Source organism: Heterocephalus glaber, unplaced genomic scaffold, assembly GCF_053883595.1.
Source record: "Heterocephalus glaber isolate CG9 unplaced genomic scaffold, H.glaber_assembly_v1.0 deba00001600, whole genome shotgun sequence".
NCBI lineage: Eukaryota > Metazoa > Chordata > Mammalia > Rodentia > Bathyergidae > Heterocephalus > Heterocephalus glaber.
Genome location: NW_028258372.1, coordinates 2,144,903 through 2,162,903, shown reverse-complemented (window position 1 = coordinate 2,162,903; position 18,001 = coordinate 2,144,903). Strand labels below are relative to the sequence as shown.

At 51.1% G+C, this 18,001-nt stretch overlaps 1 protein-coding gene across 2 annotated transcripts in view; it reads left to right on the top strand.

The window, feature by feature from the left end:
* The window catches only part of Atf3 (activating transcription factor 3), a 52,566-nt gene extending 37,814 nt beyond the window's left edge, over window positions 1-14,752 (top strand). Inside the window, exons 1-4 of one of the 2 annotated variants that reach the window (XM_004853545.3) lie at window positions 3,383-3,509; window positions 9,022-9,265; window positions 12,362-12,469; window positions 13,419-14,752. In XM_004853545.3, coding sequence (XP_004853602.1) covers window positions 9,026-9,265; window positions 12,362-12,469; window positions 13,419-13,616 — 546 coding nt within the window. In that variant the 5' untranslated portion in view covers window positions 3,383-3,509; window positions 9,022-9,025 and the 3' untranslated portion in view covers window positions 13,617-14,752. Of the gene's footprint in view, window positions 1-3,382; window positions 3,510-9,021; window positions 9,266-12,361 lie in introns of those variants that run through there. The other variant, XM_087194249.1, reaches the window with a different exon arrangement.
* The last annotated feature ends 3,249 nt before the right edge of the window (window positions 14,753-18,001 follow it).

Below are 18,001 nucleotides of genomic sequence, written 5' to 3'. Positions count from 1 at the left end.
CGTCGAGGACACTGAAGCCTGACAGTGTCATGACCTAAGGGGCACAGCTGGAAGCACCGAACCAGAATCAAAGTGCCTTCCGCACCTCAGTGCCCACTGTGGATGCTTCCCTGGCACCCGAGGGTGCCTGTTTTGGAGACTCTTAGGTTAGTAATCCCCACATTCCAACAGACTTTGTAGAAAACGTGGACTTTGAAAAGGAGGAGGAGGAAGAAAGTCCACCCACTCCGTTTTGGTGAAGGAGTGGGCTGCTGGTGCTGATTTTAACTTAGGCTGAACTTGTGTTTCTAGAGCTCTGTGAGCAACTACAGTCTAGGATTTGGGAGAACAGGATAATGGGGGAGAGGAATGTGAGAAAAGACAGTGCAGTGAACTAAGACACTGCTAAAATCTTTAAATATCTTGTGAAATTTCTTTTCTTTCCTTTTTTGCTTTTGGCTCCCCACAATGTTTTTATGTTTGGATTCGGTTGCCATGAGTGGACTGTTTTTAGCTGCCTAGTTCCTTCCCCTCCTCTTCTATTTTTTTTTTTCCTTCCTTCTGCACATGCTAGTGCACGAAGGCTGCAATTCTTATCTCACTCAGCAAAACATCCCGAGGCTGGGCTGGACGTGGATTCCCCAAGCGGTTCTCCAGTGTAAAACCTCAGCCCGAGACAAGTCTCTGTTTAACCTGCCCTCGCCAGGATCAACTCCTGGAATAACCGGAACCAGTGCCTCCTCCTGAGGCGGGAGGGGCACTCTTGCCTTTGTGCTGAAAGCGGCTGTGGTGTAGACAGCTTTTCTGGCCCCTCTTTGCGCTGTACTGACCGTGTGGCTGCGGGGCGTTGGTGGCATTGTCAGGACACCCAGGACGTCTTCCTAGGGCACAGACTTGGGACTCCTCCTCTCTCTGTCTCTCCAGTTGGGCGGGCACTTGCCAGCTCTCCTGGGGGCTTGGGGAGGGCGGCTGCAGTAGGTCGTGTTTTCCTTGGGTGTTTCTTTCAGGTGGGGGTGAGATTCTTACCGCTTCCAGGGTTTCAGCAGGTTAGCAGGCACGCAATGCTAAGCTCAGACTTCTCCAAGCGGCAGACAGCTTTTCTATCCAGGTGCCACTTGTGGAATCAAAACTAAGAATTATTAGAACGAAACAAGAGTAATAAGAACCACGTGCGGTGGGCTTCTGTGTCCAGTGCCCTTCTCTGACTTGGATTTGTGGAGCTGGAGCGGCTGTTTACTCAACGCCCTAAAATGAATTTCCCCGGAAGGTCAGGATCAAAACTCCACAGACCTGGCTTGAGTGTATTCATGGAATCAGTTTAACTCGTAAATCTGGTTAAAGATTTCTGCAGGCGGCTCACAGGGGTAGTGAAAAGCTTCTCCCCTATCTTCTCGGCTCACTTTATCATGGTGCTGTTTATTCCAAATGACTTTCACTGACATGTAAAACTCTCCCATCTGAGCTGCTAGGCATTCCCGGGCTGTGCAGACTCGCCCGCCCGGGTTTTACCTGCCCGCGCCGCGGCCCCAGGGCGGGGCGTGGAGGTGTGCAGCCGGGTGTGGGCGTGGGACCGGAGGTGGGGCCCCGACAGCCGTTACCAGGGCGACAGGCAAAGCAAAACACACGCCCCGCGCTTCCCGCACGTAGCCGCTGGAAATCAAAGATAGATCAGGGCAGGATCTCCGGGGATCCCTGGGTGGAACCACCCCAGGGTTCCCCGGCTGCCCCGGCTGGAGACATCCAGGCCTCCCCCAGGTCTTCCGGGTCCCGAAGTTGTAGGGGAAGGGGGCGGGGTGTCTGGGCGTGGCTCCGACGTGGGGCCCTGGAACCCGAGTGCAGAGAACTTGATTTTACCACCAGCTCGGAGAATGGGTGTCTGTCCAAAGAGACGCCGATTCCCCGTGTGTGTGTGTGTGTGTTTTGCGGGGTGCGGATGCCAGGTGAGACACGGGTCCGAAACACCTCTAGTTCACGCCCAAACTAACAAACCATGACCTTTGCTCCTCTCCCTCCAAGTGGCAGGTGGACGCAGGTGTCTGCGCCCTTGGCGTTGCTCTACAGCACGCGGGCGCGGACAGGTCTCCCTCCCAGGCAGGTGCGAACGTCCCCGGGCCACACTTGAGTCCTTATCCAAACGTCCGTGGGCTGTTGGGAAGGACCCTGACTCTACGGCTCTCAGAGCACAGCTGGAGCCAAGGAATCTGAACCAGAAAAAAAATTTTTTTTTAAGGTTCAAACCCAGTTCTACCGAGGCCTCAGCGGGAAACTCAGGACCCGCCTTTTCCAGCTCCCCGAGTATGAGGGCCCAGGGAATTTCGGCCCAGGGAATTTCGGCCGAGGGGCTCCGTTCTGGCTGGGATCCGTGCGTATCCGTCCAGTCCGGGCCGTCCAGTCCCAGGCAATCTCGGGGCGCAGAAGGAGGGAGATGAGTTTTCCCTAAACACTGCCCGAGAACCGGGCGAGCCCCTACCCGGGCCTCCCCGCGGAGACCAAAGCGCTCTTTCCTACCCTTCGGCCCCTTTCTACCCCTCCAGGTCGCCTCTGATTTCTCCAGGCCTCTCCTTTCCACGCTCTTGTTACTTTCTATGAAAATCGCCTGGTCAATTTCAAATGCTTTGTGGCTGTTTTGAAAAACAAAAACAATCACACGCAGCCGGACACGGTCCCACGGCCGCGGTTCTCAGCTGGCCCGGAGGCGCTCAGCGTGTGCACTGCGCTCCGCCACCGCATTAAGGGGCTAGCTTCACGCCGCCGGGGAACGGTGTGGATTCTCGGCAGGACGACTGTGGGCACCTCGGCCACCCTAGAGACTAAGGCTTCGGCCTCTGCCTCGCCCGGGGCTCCAGAAAGATGCGTCTGGAGCGTGCGAGGTGGGGGGTGGGGAGGACGTTTTCCTGAAGCGCCAGAAAATGACCGCGCGTTTTGGAGAAAGGTCGTGCCCATTTCCCAGCCTCACCTAGTCTGGGTAGCGGCCAGGATCCGCCTCCCGGGCACCCCCTCCAACCTAGCGGAGGGAGAGATGCCAGCGCGGTGGAGTCATGCCGCTGGCTTGGGCACCATTGGCTCACGCCTGGAACACGCAGCGGCGAGTACGCACATCTGGCGGCGCGCCCGGGCGGCTCCCGGCCTGATATGGAGCGAGAGGGCGGGCGGGTGTGAGTGTTCGCGGGTGCCCGGCCCCGACTCCGCCCCGCGCTTGCATCACCCGCCCCCCAGCGCCGTCCGCGCGCGCCCCGCCTTCGCCCCTCCTCCACCCCCCCTCCAGCTCTCGGCCTGGCCGGTTCTCCTGGAAGCTATTAATAGCATTACGTCAGCCTGGGGCTGGTAACCCTGAGTAAAGGGGCGCGCTGCCAGAGCCGGAGCTATAAAAACGGTGATGCAACGCGCTCCGAGTCACAGTCGCACTCGGCGAGGCGCGCACTGCTCGACGCTCTCCCCGTGCCACCGCCAGACGGACGCGCGGACCCACAGCTCGCCCTCCGGACCTTGCCCGCCCTCCGGACCCGGCCCGCCCCGAGCGGCGACGCGAGGTAAGCGCCGCTGGCGGAGGGGTCTATCGGGCGCCCCTCGTGGGTCCCCTTTGCGCGCCCCTGTGACCTGTCCGTCCCCAGACCCCCGCACCCAAGCCTGGCCGGCGCGCCCAGCCCCCGGCGCCGGAACCGGTCTGGCTGAACTTCTCCGGGCCACGGCTGCTCCTGAGCGCTCCGGAAAGTTTCTCGCGAAGTGAAAGAACGAAACTTTCTCTTTTGACTTGGGGCGCGAAAGACTGCTGGGGACCGAGGACTTCCTTCGGGCGTCGCGCTCGCAGCCGCGGCGGGGACTGGGCGCGAGGTGGGTGTCGGGGTGGTGGGGGTGTCCGGGGCTGTCCGAGCCGCCGTCCCCCTCCGTCCCTCACTGGGCTTCCCGGACCCCGCCACTGCCGACGAGAGGAATGAAGCTCTGCCCCGGCGCCGAGCGGAATGAATGGGGAGGGGTCCGCGAGCCGGGGTCGCGGGCGCAGCCGCTGGGGGTCGCCCTGCGCACCCGGAGCGCTGGTCCTGGAGCCGCGAGCGCGCGTTCGTCGGGACAAATTTGGAAGAGGCGAGCGCTGGTGTCGCGCTGTCCGGGCACGGAAGGCGAAAAGGCTCCCTGCCGGTGTCGGCTCCCGGGTCCGGGACTTCTCGGTCCAGCCTGGCGCACGCTTTTCTCTGCTGCCTGTGGCGCTCACCCTGGCTTTGCTTTTGGCGGGTCTGCGGATTTGACTGCTCTGCGTCCGCGGAGACCCGTGGGCGGGGCGGCGAGAGTGTAGGGATGCTCCCAGGGACACTGAGAGAACGGTTTGTGGTCTGAACAGAGCTTGTACGGTACTGGTGTTCTTTACCTGTGTCCCCGCTGGGAAGTATAGGCAGGTAGATGCCACATGCCAGGAAAGGTCCTTTCTAGCTGAAAACCTCCAGCCTTTAGATTGGCAAAAGGGGCTTTCGAGGGGACATAAATGGGGGGGGTGTCTCTGCTGTTGCTGGCTAATCTCTGAGACAGTGGGGTGAAGGGGACTTTTCCTCCTTCTTTTCCTTATTTTCTTTTCCTTAATTTCTTCAGGTAGATACATAGATGTTCTTCCAAAGAAAGGAGTTTGCCAAAGCCTTGCTGGAGCTGGAAAACAAAAATCAAGGGCTAGAGAATCTGGGTGTTCTCACAGTGTGTCTGTGCCCGTGTGGGTGACAGTCGTATCTTTGTCCCTGACTTAAAGCCAAGGAGAAACTTCGGGGACTGTCCCCTTTGGGTTGCCTTTCGCCTTTGCCATTGGGTGATGCTTCCACCGGCAGGCTGTGGCCTGGAATCAGCCAGGTGGGGTGGGGGTGGGGTTGACCATGTCTGGATGGTTCTGGGGACATCAGAGGCCACCGCCACGCCCACTGTGTGGCCCCTGGGCCTTTGTTGTTATAAACTTTCCCTTTCTGTCCCTTAGCCATTATCTGCTTTCTTTCTCTCTTGGCCTTTTTCTTCCATAAGCCCTCCCTGTGCTGGTCTTGCCAGTCTCCTCCGGTGGCTACCGTAAAGGATTGAGGACTATTGTCCCCCCACCTACCTGGCTAACGGCTCCATTCTCCAGTTGCCTCTTTGGTTGACCTCTGGATCCCAGTTGTGACGGAGTGGGATGGCAGGGACTGGGCCACTGTCTGGCCTTATGGCCTTGGGCAGGTCATTTCACCTTCTGGGCCTCCCTTTTACTTAACTGCAAACGGAAGATCTGATCTCCATGGCTCTACTATTGGGTGTTCTGTGATTCCTTCTTTATAAAAATTGGCTGGGCTGGGGATGGGGTCAGTGGCTCCCAGTGTCACCCAGCCAGAGGAAGAGGAAGGACAGAGCCAGGAGACCACAGAATCTTTTCAAGGGAGAAACGGTTTCCTGGATGAGAGCTGTTAATCTCTCAGGTGGAGAAGAGCAGTGGAGAAAGACCAGGGTCAGCAGGGAGCAAGGCACAGTTTACCTGGGGTCTTAGGAACCTAGGGAAGGGGTCATCCAAGTACTCAGAGGCTGGGGCTGACTGGCCTGAACTTCTTATGGGTCCCAGTTAATTCCTATGAGGGCCAAACTGAATGGGCAGCACGGTGAGCTCCCCCGTGTGCTGGGCAGGTAGAGTCACACTGATGATGTGCGTGCATCCCCTATGTGCCTGCCTCCGGGGGAGGCAGTCTTGGTCTCATTTTACAAACAGGGATGCAGGCTCAGAGAGCCTCAGTGGCCTGTGGGTGGTGCTCAGCCTGTGACCTTGAAGCTGGCCTTTCCATCTCCAGCCTTCCAGTTGGCTAGAAGGAGCTCAGTGGGAAGAGTTAGTGAGGGGTCAGTGTGGACGCCCTAGTGCCATAATTTAGTTCGTGAGCAGCTCTTAGTGGGAAGAGATGGAAATTAAAAGTGAAAATTCAAAGTCATGGTAGTTACCAGGAAATAAAAGTGCAGGAGCTGAATTTCCAGTTAAAGAAATACAAGTGAGGTTTCACTTTCCTGAAAGTGATGAAACTGTCAATGATATGACATGATTTCTGATGGGCAATAATGAGGAGGAAGCAGAGTGCGATGTCTTTCCTGCTCTGTGAACGATTTTATGGTTATGTGGACAGTCAGTGCCGATCATCTAAAGCCCCAAACATTGTTTCTCTTCAGTGAAGGGGATGTCAGAGAGTCTCAACTTTCTAACATTATCTGAAAATTTAACTTTGTTTCCCGGTGGGGACACAGTGTGAATCTAGGCTCAATTGCATCCTAAGAGTTGCAGGAAGGGGTGAACTAGAAAATGCCCCAAGAAACTCAGCGCTGGCCTACAGAAAGCCCAGCTTGCTATAAACAGGTGCTTTATCTTCAGAGAAATATTTAACAGTTTTTACAACCAAGTTCAGTCCCCAAGTAAGCTCACCTGATGCTTTTCATAAAAACATTCCACACCCCTGACATTCTCTAGTTTCTTTCATCAGAACTGCTGACTTTACAAGGAGAAAAAAGTTCCAAACAGCAGCCCACAGCCCTGAGGGGTCATTAATAAACTGAGCTGGGTGACAAGATGGACAGACTTAACGACAGTGTAATTCAAGCTGCCTCTAAAGGAGAGAGCCATCCAGTCCTCCAGATGAAGGCCAGCCCCTGGTGGCTCTGGGTTCCGTCCCTGGGAGTTTTTTTGTTTTTGTTTTTGTTTTGGTACCGGAGATTGATCTCAGGACCTTGCACTTGCTAGGCAGGTGCCGGAACCACTGAGCTAAATCCCCGGCCCCCTGGGTTTTTAATAAAGTTGGAAAGGGAGAGGGCCATGATCACATGGGGGAATGTTAAACGGCATCAGAAGCCTAGAGGAATCCTCCCAGCATCCTAAGATTATAGGATGGAGAGAAAAACTTCAGTTCTGACTTGGGACGCTTTGGGGAAAGAATTGCATCCATGTCCTGGGGCTGTGTATTCAGAAGCTTTTAAGATCATAGAGGGTGACTAGCCATTCCACCTGGACCTCACAGGGCCTCTTGGCAGAGCCAGCCTGGGGGTGGAGACCCTTGGGAATCGTGATGACAGGTAGCTCCTGATCGCAGAATGTCTTTCAGGGCATGTCATTTATTATTTCCTCTGTTCTCTTGAAAGGGGAGACAGGGCGATGTCACTACCCCTGTTTTACACTGGAGAAAAGGATTTTCAGTGAAGACTCATCATTAAGAGGTCTTCAGGTATTGATTTTCTGATCCCAGTCTGAAACCACTGTGCATTTTTTAAAAAGCCCATTTAAATGTGCTGCCAGCCAGGTTCGATGGCACACACCTGTAATCCCAGCTCCTAGGGAGGCTGAGGTAGGAGGATTGCAAGTTCAAAACCAGTCAGGGCAATTTAGAGAGAGCCTGTCTCCAAAATAAAATTTAAAAGGCTGGGATGTAGCTCAGAGCTCAATCCCCAGTACCACACAGTAAATAGATAAACAATTAATTAAAAACAAACTTACTCCCAGAATGTGGGCAGCAGCCCACGTGTGCACCCTGATATAAAAAGATGGTGAGTCCCTGAAGCAGAGTGCGTGTTTGCTCTATGAGTCTTTGCCTGGTCTCCCCTTCCAGATTCAGTTCTAGGCCTCGCCTCCACCCCCAGACACATACAAAAAAATGTACTCTTTTTTGTTTTGTAATGTGAAACAATGTATTTGTTTTTGCAATGTATAAATTAAGAGCATGAGTTCTAGAGCCAGAGTTCCTAATCCTGACACTGGCCCATATTAACTCTCATACTGACTCTGGGCAGGTTGCTTGTCCAAACACTGGTTAGCACATGTGTGAAACAGGGCTGGGAACTGGCCTACACGTTCTCCTGGGGATGAGGTGACATAATGCACACCAGGTTTCTGGTAGGAAGGAGGCGCTCCTTGAATGTTGGAGATTTTTGCCGGGAGCTTCCTGTCTGCCTGGACGTGGCTGATGGCCACAGATCCTTGGACCAAGAGGACACTCCAGTGGACAGCTTGCCCAGAGAGTCCCCCCAAATTCACTGCTTCTGAGCCCCAACTGCCAGGGCGAGGGGAGTGGCCACAGCTGCAGGGAGGGACTTATGGGGGACTTGGAACCTCTATTTTCCTGTGTCACGGCTTCAGTCTCACTGACCTGGAATGATACAAGTGGATGGGATCTCAGAGGCCATTTGATTCGGCCACTCCCCCGATTCATGTATTCAGCTGGGCAGCATCTGACTGGTCAGCTGGCACTCCAAGCCAGGTGCTGGCTAGGCTCCGGGATGAAGCCAGGCACAGACTCTGACCCACTGCTGCAAGAGGGAGCTGAAGTACTGGCCCAAGTCACCTGCTCCTTAGTGCCCAAGCCAGTCCCAGGCCCACCTCTGTCCCCAGCCCAAGTGTCTCCTTAACCTCAAGGCGAAGCAATGCCCCCCAAAATGCCCAGACCTTGGCACGTCACCTTTTCCTTAGACCCTGGGGTCCTTTGCTTCACTGACTAGGGTTAGGAAGGGCTCTTTGTGCCCCCCAGACCTGAATCCCAGCCGTCCTCAGCCTGCCAAGGACTGGGGCAAAGAAACCCAGCTATATTTACCTTTCTCAGTCCTGCTGCTTGGATCCAACTTCCTGGGGGAGAAGCTTCAGCCCCTGTGTATGTATTTGCTAAATTTAAGGATCCTCCACTTCTTGCTTTTACTTCCACTCACTGATAGATTCAGCTGGATTTCAAAGACCTGTCAAGTTTCTCTTTGAAAAAAGACTGAAAGTGGAAATACAGAATGGTTTGATTTGGTTTTGGTTTCTCTTTTGGGACTTAGGCTGCTTTGCATATGTGTACATCAGCCAAAACTAATAGCTCTTTTGAGAGTTCAGAATAGCCCGAAGCGTCTACCCTGACCTGCTTCACTTGGGCGTTTTATCCACATCGCTGCATGGTGTATTTTAAGAATTCGTTTTACTCAAGGTGGGGATGGCATGAACTGAAAACGAAACAGGGAGCTGAGGGCTGGGCAGGGTCCTGGTGCTGGGGGTCACTTGGCCCTGCCCCCAGGGCCCCTGAAGCAGTTTGGTTTCAATGTGTCTTTCAGCAAAATGATGCTTCAGCACCCAGGCCAGGTCTCTGCCTCCGAAGTCAGTGCCTCTGCCATCGTCCCGTGCCTGTCCCCTCCTGGGTCACTGGTGTTTGAGGATTTTGCTAACCTGACACCCTTTGTCAAGGAAGAGCTGAGGTTTGCCATCCAGAACAAGCACCTCTGCCATCGGATGTCCTCTGTGCTGGAGTCCGTCACCATCAGCGACAGACCCCTCGAGATGTCGGTCATGAAAGCTGAGGTGGGTTCTTTCTGCACGTGGGCATCGCGCACTAGACGGGTGCACAGGAGAAAGTGGGGGTGCAGGGGGAGCAGTAGGAGTGGGTTTACTGTTTTGCATTAGGGAGGCCTCCCTTTGGGTGCCCTTCAACCAGGGACTCGGAGGAGAGGGAGGGAGCCATGTGGCAAAAGAGAGGCAGGACCCCGAGGGCTGGAGGAGGCTGTGCTGTCCTAACCCCATGGGGGTGTCCAGTAGGAGGCTGCATGCAGGGCCTGGAGTGCAGCGCAGGGTGAGGGCTGGAATCAAGAGCTGGAAGCCAGCAGCGCTAGGATGGACTTTCTGTGTTGAGTCCTCTGGACGGGCATGGTGTATAGTGATTTTTTTCACTATGGCTAGGGCCTCAGTCCTCAGGCTGGAGCAAGGAGCAGACAGCCACCCCCACTCTCCCCTGCCGCAGGGCCCATGGCCCCAGTACCCAGCATCTGTCAAGGTCGTGTCGTCTCAGACACTTGTTCTGCACTTGGCAGCCTTGCATGAGACACCTGCAGCAACAGACATAGCGGGAAGTTCGAGGTGTGGCTGCTCGTGATGCCGCAATGACTCAAGGATGTCATAGCCAAGATCTCGCAGTGCCACTGGGCTTTCCATTGTGGTTAGAAGATAGGGATATTTCAAGCTTACTCAACTGGCGTAATTGCAGCCTTTGGGTAGTGAATTTAAAGGTAGTGAAGTTAAAAGAAAGTTGGGACTGGGGGTGTGACTCAACAGTAGAATGCTTGCCTAGCATGTGCCTGGCACCACAAAAAAAAGGAAGCTGGTTGATAATCTCTCTGATTCTGTAATTACTCCTCCTAAGACTGATCTGAGATGACATTTGTGGAAGATCCAGCAGAGGGCCTGGTATTCAATAAATGGGAGCTGGGACTATAATGCCGCAGCCATGGGCATCAATAGAGGCATTAGCTGTTCCCCAGGTTATTGTCAGAGGGGGGGTCACAGTTAGACCCACAGTGTTCACTGGTGCCCAGTCCAGTACTGGATAGCGCAGGGTGGACCATGGGACACTGCGAGAGGTCTTTCCAATTAAATACTTTGCGATAACAAGATGCCGTGGAAGGAAGGGAAGGAAGAGAGGGAAGGGTGAGGAAGGGAAAAGAAAAAGCATTTAGAAGGCTTCTCCAGAGGAAGAAGCAGGCAGTCTGCTTCATGGGAACACCCCGGAAAGCCACAGAACTCATCTGTTCTGATTCTGTGTCTGCCAAGTGACTTTCTGATCTTAGGTCAGGGTCATAAGCAGAGTTACCTACTGGGAAGAGACTGGACCAGCAGACCCAGTTGAATATCTGATCCCCTTGGTAGCCTGATTCTCATCTTCAAAAGAGACACCGAGTCTCTGAAAGCCGTGGGCATCCGGGCATCTGGGCAGCATGTGGTTGTTTCCCAGATCCCGGGCCCCTTGGGAAGGCAACGTGGTGGAGTGGAACAAGGCAGCTGAGGCTGAGAGACAGTGCAGGGAGGGAATAAAACCCCTGGCTCTACATCCAGGTTTTGCAGCCTCCTGTTCTGGTGGCAGAGAACGGGTGATTCCTGGGAGTTCCCTGGGCACGTTTCAACTCTGCACCCCCAGGAAAACGAGGGAGCTGAACTAAATGATCTGTAGAAAGCCTTTTCCATCCTGAGCTGTGTCACTCTGAGGTCTGCTCTGTCTTCAGAGCTGAAGCCTTTCCCATCTATCCAGAATATCTGTAGGGTTGCAAAGGAAGTACGAGTGTTGTTCTTAGAAAGATATTGATGACGTGGTTAATAGTGGTAACTAAGGCTTCTGTGGTGCTTACTAGGAATTAAATACCATCAAAGCATCACACATTTATTAACTTATTTGTTCCTCATAGCAATCTTACCAGGTAGGTACCGTTGTTGATCTCATTTTACGAAAAAGGAAACTGAGGCTCAGAAGAGCAAGGTGCTCTTAGTCTTACAGTGAGTAAGTGCTGACACTGTAGAAGTTTAGCCTAAGCCTAAATGTGTCCCTGTATTATTCTGGGATCTAAGATGGGAAAGGTAGAAATTCCTCTTCCCCCATTTCTCCCTTGGGCTTTGCCTCTGTGTATTACAAGGTCACCGGCTCAATCCAAGCAAACTCAGTGTGATCTAATACAGAGAGATAGTTAAAGAGTGACATGGGTGATTATGGAATCCAGCAGCTGCCAGGAATCCCACACCGTTCCCTCTGTCCAGAGCAGGGACCAGTGATGTGATAAGGTCTGACACTGGCAGCCTAAACTGTCAGGTGCCCAGCTCACCACGAGTGCTTCGTTCCAGCTCGACTCTGGTCTCTAAGCCAAGCCCAGTGGTCAGATGCCAGTCCCTTATCAGTCCAGACAAAGCCAGGGACTGCCATGGACACCGTATCCCAAAGCAGCAGGACAGGGTTTTGTTCTCCGGGAGCTACAGGCTGGCTCACGGGGAGGCACAGGCTTGGAGGCCAGTATAGATTTATTGGCCCAGTCGGTGGATGCTTCTGGTTCCCCACCCACATACAGCGCCCAGCCATGGGCTGATTTATGCCACCTGGGTTGGGATGGACTCAAGTCCCTCTTCTGCAGGAACTCCACAGGCATCTCCCAAATTCAGGAAGTTGGTGCCACAGTGCTTCATGTGAACATAGAGATGAGTGGAGTTGCCCTTGGGTCTTGGATCAGAGAAGAGACAGGCAGAGAGGGTGGCCACATGATGCTCTGGAGGCCCCTCCACATTTAGGGGAAAGGGACATTCTTACCAGAGTCTGTCTCCTGTTCTAAACGATTATAGTCAGCCTCAATAATTATCAATATCCAAAGTCCAAATCCATACCTAAAATAGGTTAAGATTTTGCTTTACCAATAGTGCCAGGGCCATCGTATTTTCACAGTTGGCTTTCGTTATTCATTCTCAAGTATGCACGGGTGCGTGCCTGTGTGCAGGGTTCCGTGTAAAAGCCTAGGGCTTTGGTGTCCCGGGTCCCTTGAGTGTGGAGGCTGCTCCGCTTTCCAGACTCGGCTGGCAGTGAAAGACAGTGAATTTGAAATGTGTGGCATTTTACGGTAGCACTGAATGTGAGCCTTCGGGGTTTGATAGGTAGCCCCTGAAGAAGATGAAAGGAAAAAGAGGCGACGGGAACGAAATAAGATTGCAGCCGCTAAGTGCCGAAACAAGAAGAAGGAGAAGACAGAGTGCCTGCAGAAAGTGAGTGCTCCTCGTCTCCCCCACTCCTGCCCCCGCCACCCTGTGTGGCTGTCAGAAGGGGAGTTACAAAGCCTGGTAGCTGGTAGCAGAAATGCCAGGTGCAGAATGAGGAGGTAGCCAAGCTGTTAGCACAGCGGATGGGAGGCTGGGTGCAGGAAAAGCAGGTATGAATTAAAATCCTCCCACGCACTCCCAGCAGCCTTGGCCATTCCTCACAGATGCAGCACCCTCCTGGCCAGTGCAGCTGAAGAGGCTTCACCCGCTTGTTTTCCCACAAGGAAATTGGCAGCTCTCATTTGGCTCCATAAGAGAAGCCTCCTCAAATTAATCTCCTCAAACAAGTTCTTTCCTGGATCTGAAAGCTGTGGTTACTTTTCTCTGGGTTCCCGCCTTCTGCCTCACACAGGCTTTTGAGCCCTGGCTCCTTGGGATCACTGTGGGGCAGTCCATGTGAGCCTCAGAGCCCTGTGTCTTCCCAGTAGCCACGTCGCTCCCCCAGTGTGGACAGGCCAGAGCAGAGTACCAACCCAGGTGCCACAGGGCCCTGAAGCCCCTTCTGTTGCTTCAGTGGGTCCATAGAAATGAAGAAATTTGTGTTTGCTGAGTACGTTTTTTCTGGGAAGGTGAGCTTCTCAGTGAGGTCAGTGACTCCCAGACTTAACACCGTGAGACTGGATTTCTCCCTAGCCCTTTGGGTCTCGGTGCCCGGCATGTGGGCTGTTGGAGCCATGCAGAGATCTCTGAACTATTGATCCTGTTGCAGCTTTGGCCCTGGTAGCATCAAACCTCCTTGGTGGCATCGCCAGAGCTTCTCTGAAGAGGCCCCCAGGTTTAAAGGCTTCTCCAGGTCTGCACACTCCCCTCCCTAGTCTTCATGGGGACAAGGTTCCCTCTGCAGGTGTCCCCCGAGGTGGCTTCCTTCCTCATGCCTCTGCCGCTTGTCCCTCAGGAGTCAGAGAAGCTGGAGAGTGTGAATGCCGAGCTGAAGGCGCAGATCGAGGAGCTGAAGAATGAGAAGCAGCATTTGATATACATGCTCAACCTGCACCGGCCCACATGCATTGTCCGGGCTCAGAATGGGCGGACTCCGGAAGACGAGAGAAACCTATTCATCCAACAGATAAAAGAAGGAACACTGCAGAGCTAAGCAGCCATGGTGTGGGGCAACGGGGGAGTCCTCATCGAATCCTCCTTTTCCACCCCAAACCCTGAAATCATTGGAAAGCTGACTTCCGGTGTACCTCTAGCATCCCAGCATTGAGGCAAGAGGGCCCATGGCAACTCCGCTGGGCCTCCCCACTTTGGACCAGGGCGAGCGCATCCTTTGCCTCAACTCCAGGATTTAGGTCTTAACATACTGGCCATTCTTTGCCGTCCAAATGGCCCCTGGTTAGGGTCCTGCCCGTCCGTCAGGATTCACACAGAAGTGTCTGTACCTTGGGTGGGCGGGGTGGAGCCATCTCCTCCTCAGCGGCTGCCCAGCGTCACTCAGGGCATATGGAGCGAGAGCGGCAGGCATCCAAGTGTGATGGCCAGGGCTGTGCTTTCTAGCAGATACGCTGCTGTGTCCCAGAATTACTGTGCGCAAGGCATTCGTTTCCAAACTAGGCATCGTGCTCTTTTGATGTCTCTTTCCATGATTATCCTCAGGCTGGCGTCTGAGAGTCTGGGGTCCGTTGCCGTGGACAGTGTCTCAAGAGTGTTCAGGAGGCCCGAAGACCTTGGAAGCCCCAGAGAGCAGAGCCATCCTGCAGGCCAGTAGGGTGAGGCCTCCTTTCCCATGGCGCCCAGGCATTAGGAGCAGTCAGGGACAGGGCTGCAAGTCCTGTTCAAACTCAGTTCTGGTGTCATGGGAAGAAAACAAAGAAAGTCCAACTTGCAAGAGCTGAGGACTCTCCACTCAGTGACGTAGGTCAGGAGTTATTTCTAGGCCAGAAGAGCTGAAGACTATTGCGTTCTCCTTTTCTGGTGGTCAGAAGGCAGTCGGTGGAGGCATATAGTGGGAGCCAGTGATGGCCGGACCTTCGTGTTACTGGACGCTCACGCGTTGTTCTTGTCAAGTAGCTGCGTGAAGAAACCCAGGCTGGAGCATTTGCAGCTGTGAGTGGTCACTCGCTCACACTGGCTGCAGGACTCTGGTTACTGTCTGTTAAAATTCTGATGTTTCTGTGAAATCCTCCTCAGTACTATCATTACAATTTTCTGTAAGAGAAAATATTACTTATTTATCCCAGTATTCCTGTCGGTGTAATAAATGTTGGAACCAAGACATGGTAAATGTAATTGTCGTGCTGGCTTCTGTTTTTCTAAATCTGTGGGTTATTGAAACCTAGTCTCTCCCTACCTGTCCCCTCTTCGTGACGTGGATGATTCCCTTTGAACATCTTGGGGTGTGAGCCTTTGTTTCTTGGGGCACCACCAGGTGGGATGGTTGATTTTCTTTTTTTTTTTTCTTTTTTTTTTTTGTATTAAATTCTTTTATTGGTACGTTGTAGGTATACAACACAATTACATTTCTCATTGGGAATTGTACCTTTACATAATGCACCTTGCTTCTTGTTTTTTCCCCATTCCTAGCCCTCCCTTCAAGCCCTCCATCCTTCCCTATTTACAAAGACTTTATTTCCATTTTTTCCATTTCTCATCATTTTTCCTTTCCCTTCTTTCCTTTCCCCTGCCCCTCCCACTACCCCTACCCCTTTGGACCTTTTATTCCTATTTTACATTATCAATTATTCATTCTAATCATTGGTATATTTTAGGTATACAATATAATGACATTCATCATTGGAAATTTGCACCTTTACATAGTCTCTCTTGGTTCTTATTTTTCACCCTTCCCCAGCCCTCCCTTCAACCCCTCCATTCCTCCCTATTTACAAAGATTTTTCTTCCTATTTTTCCATTTTCTCATATTAATCCCATTCCCTTCTATCCTTTCCCCTAGCCCTCCCACTTCCTTCCGCTTTGCCCCTTTTCTTCCTATTTCACATTACCTATTATACATTTAGTCCTTATTTACACTTTCAGTTTCTCACACCAGAGAAACTATTCGGTATTAACACGTGTGTCCTATTTATTTCACTTGAGAGTATGGCCTCAATGTGCATCCACTTAGCTATAAATGTCTCTAATTTCTCATTTTTTATGGCTGAGTAGTACTCCATTTTATAAAAAAACCACATTTGCTTTATCCAGTCTCCAGTTGATGGGCATTTGAGCTGTTTCCAAGTTTTAGCTATTACTGACTGCACTGCTATGAACATGTGCGCACATATATCACTGTGGTATGATTCTTTTAATTCTTTGGGGAAGATACCCAGCAGTGGAATAGTGGGGTCAAATGGGACTTCCAGTCCTAGTTCTTTGAGGTATCTCCATACTGATTTCCACAGTGCTTGCACCAGTCTACACTCCCACCAGTAGTGGAGCAGGGTTCCTCTCTCCCCACAGCCCCGCCAGCATTTGTTATTGGTTGATTTCATTATAGCAGCCATTCTTTCTGGAGTGAAGTGGAATCTCAGCATTGTTTTCATTTGCATATCTTGAATGACCAGTGATGTTGAACATTTTTTCATGTATTTATTTGCTATTTCTACTTCTTTGTGTGAGAAATGTCTGTTCATTTCAGATGCCCATTTTTGGATTGGGTCTTTAAATTTGGGAGCTCTGATCTTTTTAAGTTCTTTATAGCTTCGAGATAGTAGACCTTTGTCTGAGGAAGAGCAGGGGAAGATTTTTTTCCCACATTGTGGGTTGCCTCTTCACACTGCTGGTGGTTTCTCTTGCTGTGCAGAAGCTTTTTAATAAAAAGAGATCCCATTTGTTGATTGTTTGTGCTAGTTCACAGGCAACTGAGGTTTTGTTCATAAAATCTTTTCCTACTCCGATGTCTTCAAGGGTTCTACCTAACCTCTGTTCCAACCGGTTCAGAGTTTCTATTTTAATATTTAGATCTTTGATCCATTTTGATTTTAGTTTAGTGCATGGTGAGAGATACAGGTCTAGTTTTAATCTTTGGCAAGTTGAAGCCCAATGTTTCCAGCACCATTTATTAAAGAGGCTATCTTTCCTCCAGTGAGGGTGTTTGGCTCCTTTGTTGAAGATGAGATGGCTGAGTGTGTCTGGCATTGTTTCTGCATCTTCTAATCTGTTCCACTGGTCCTCAAGTCTGTTTCTTTGCCAGTACCATGCTGTTCTTATCACAGTAGCTTTGTAGTATAGTTTCAAGTTGGGGGTTGTGATACCCCCAGCCATGTCTCTGTTGCCCAGAATTGCTTTTGCTGTTCTGGGTCTCTTCTTGTTCCAAATGAATTTTTTGATTGTTTTCCCAAGGTCCATGAAGTATGCTGCTCAGATTTCAATTGGGATTGCGTTGAATCTATACAGTGGTTTTGGAAGTATGGCCATTTTCACTATGTTGATCCTTCCTACCCAGGAGCAGGGGATGTCTGTCCATTTTCTGATATCCCCTTCAATCTCTCTTTTCAGAGTTCCATAGTTTTCAGAGAAGAGGTCTTTGATTTCTTTTGTTAGGATGATTCCTAGGTATTTCAGTTTTTTGGGTGCTATTGTGAAAGGAATTATTTGCCCTATTTCTCTCTCAGTGAGTCTGTCATTGGGTAGAGGAAAGCTATTGATTTTTGTGTGTTGACCTTGTAATCAGCTACTTGACTGAATTTGGTTATTAAGTCTAGAAGACTTTTGGTGGAGTTCTTGGGGTCTTCTATATAGAGTATCATGTCATCTGCAAATAATGACAATTTGACTTCTTCATTACCTATCTTTATTCCTTTTATTTCTTTCTTTTGTCTGATTGCTGTGGCTAATGTTTCCAGAACTATATTGAACAAGAGTGGTGATAGTGGACATCCTTGTCTTGTTCCTGATTTTAGTGTGAAGGATTTCAGTTTTTGACCATTTAGTATGATATTGGGTGTTGGTTTTTCATAGATGGCTTCTATCAGTTTGCGGTAGAGACCACCTATTCCAATTTTTTGTAGGGTTTTTATCATAAATGCATGTTGGATTTTGTCAAATGCTTTTTCTGCGTCTATGGAGATAATCGTATGGTTTTTGTCCTTGGCTTTATTGATATAGTGTATTACATTGATTGATTTGCATATATTGAACCATCCCTGATCCCTGGGATGAATCCCACTTGATCAGGGTGTATGATCTTCTTGATGATCTTCTGCATTGTTTGCCAGCATCTTATTAAGGATTTTTGCATCTATGTTCATTAGTGAAATTGGCCTATAGTTCTCTTTTTCGGTTGGGTCTTTCTCTGCTTTGGGGATCAAGGTGATGCTTGCTTCCAGGAATGAATTTGGGAGTATTGCTTCCCTTTCAGTTTCATTGAAGAGTTTAAACAGTAGTGGCAGCAGTTCCTCTCTAAATGTCTTGTAGAATTCAGCAGTGAAGCCATCAGGGCCTGGGGTTTTCTTAGTTGATACGTTTTTAATTACATTTTCAATTTCATTGGTTGATATTGAGTTGTTCAGAATTTTTAGGTGTTCTTCATTCAACTTT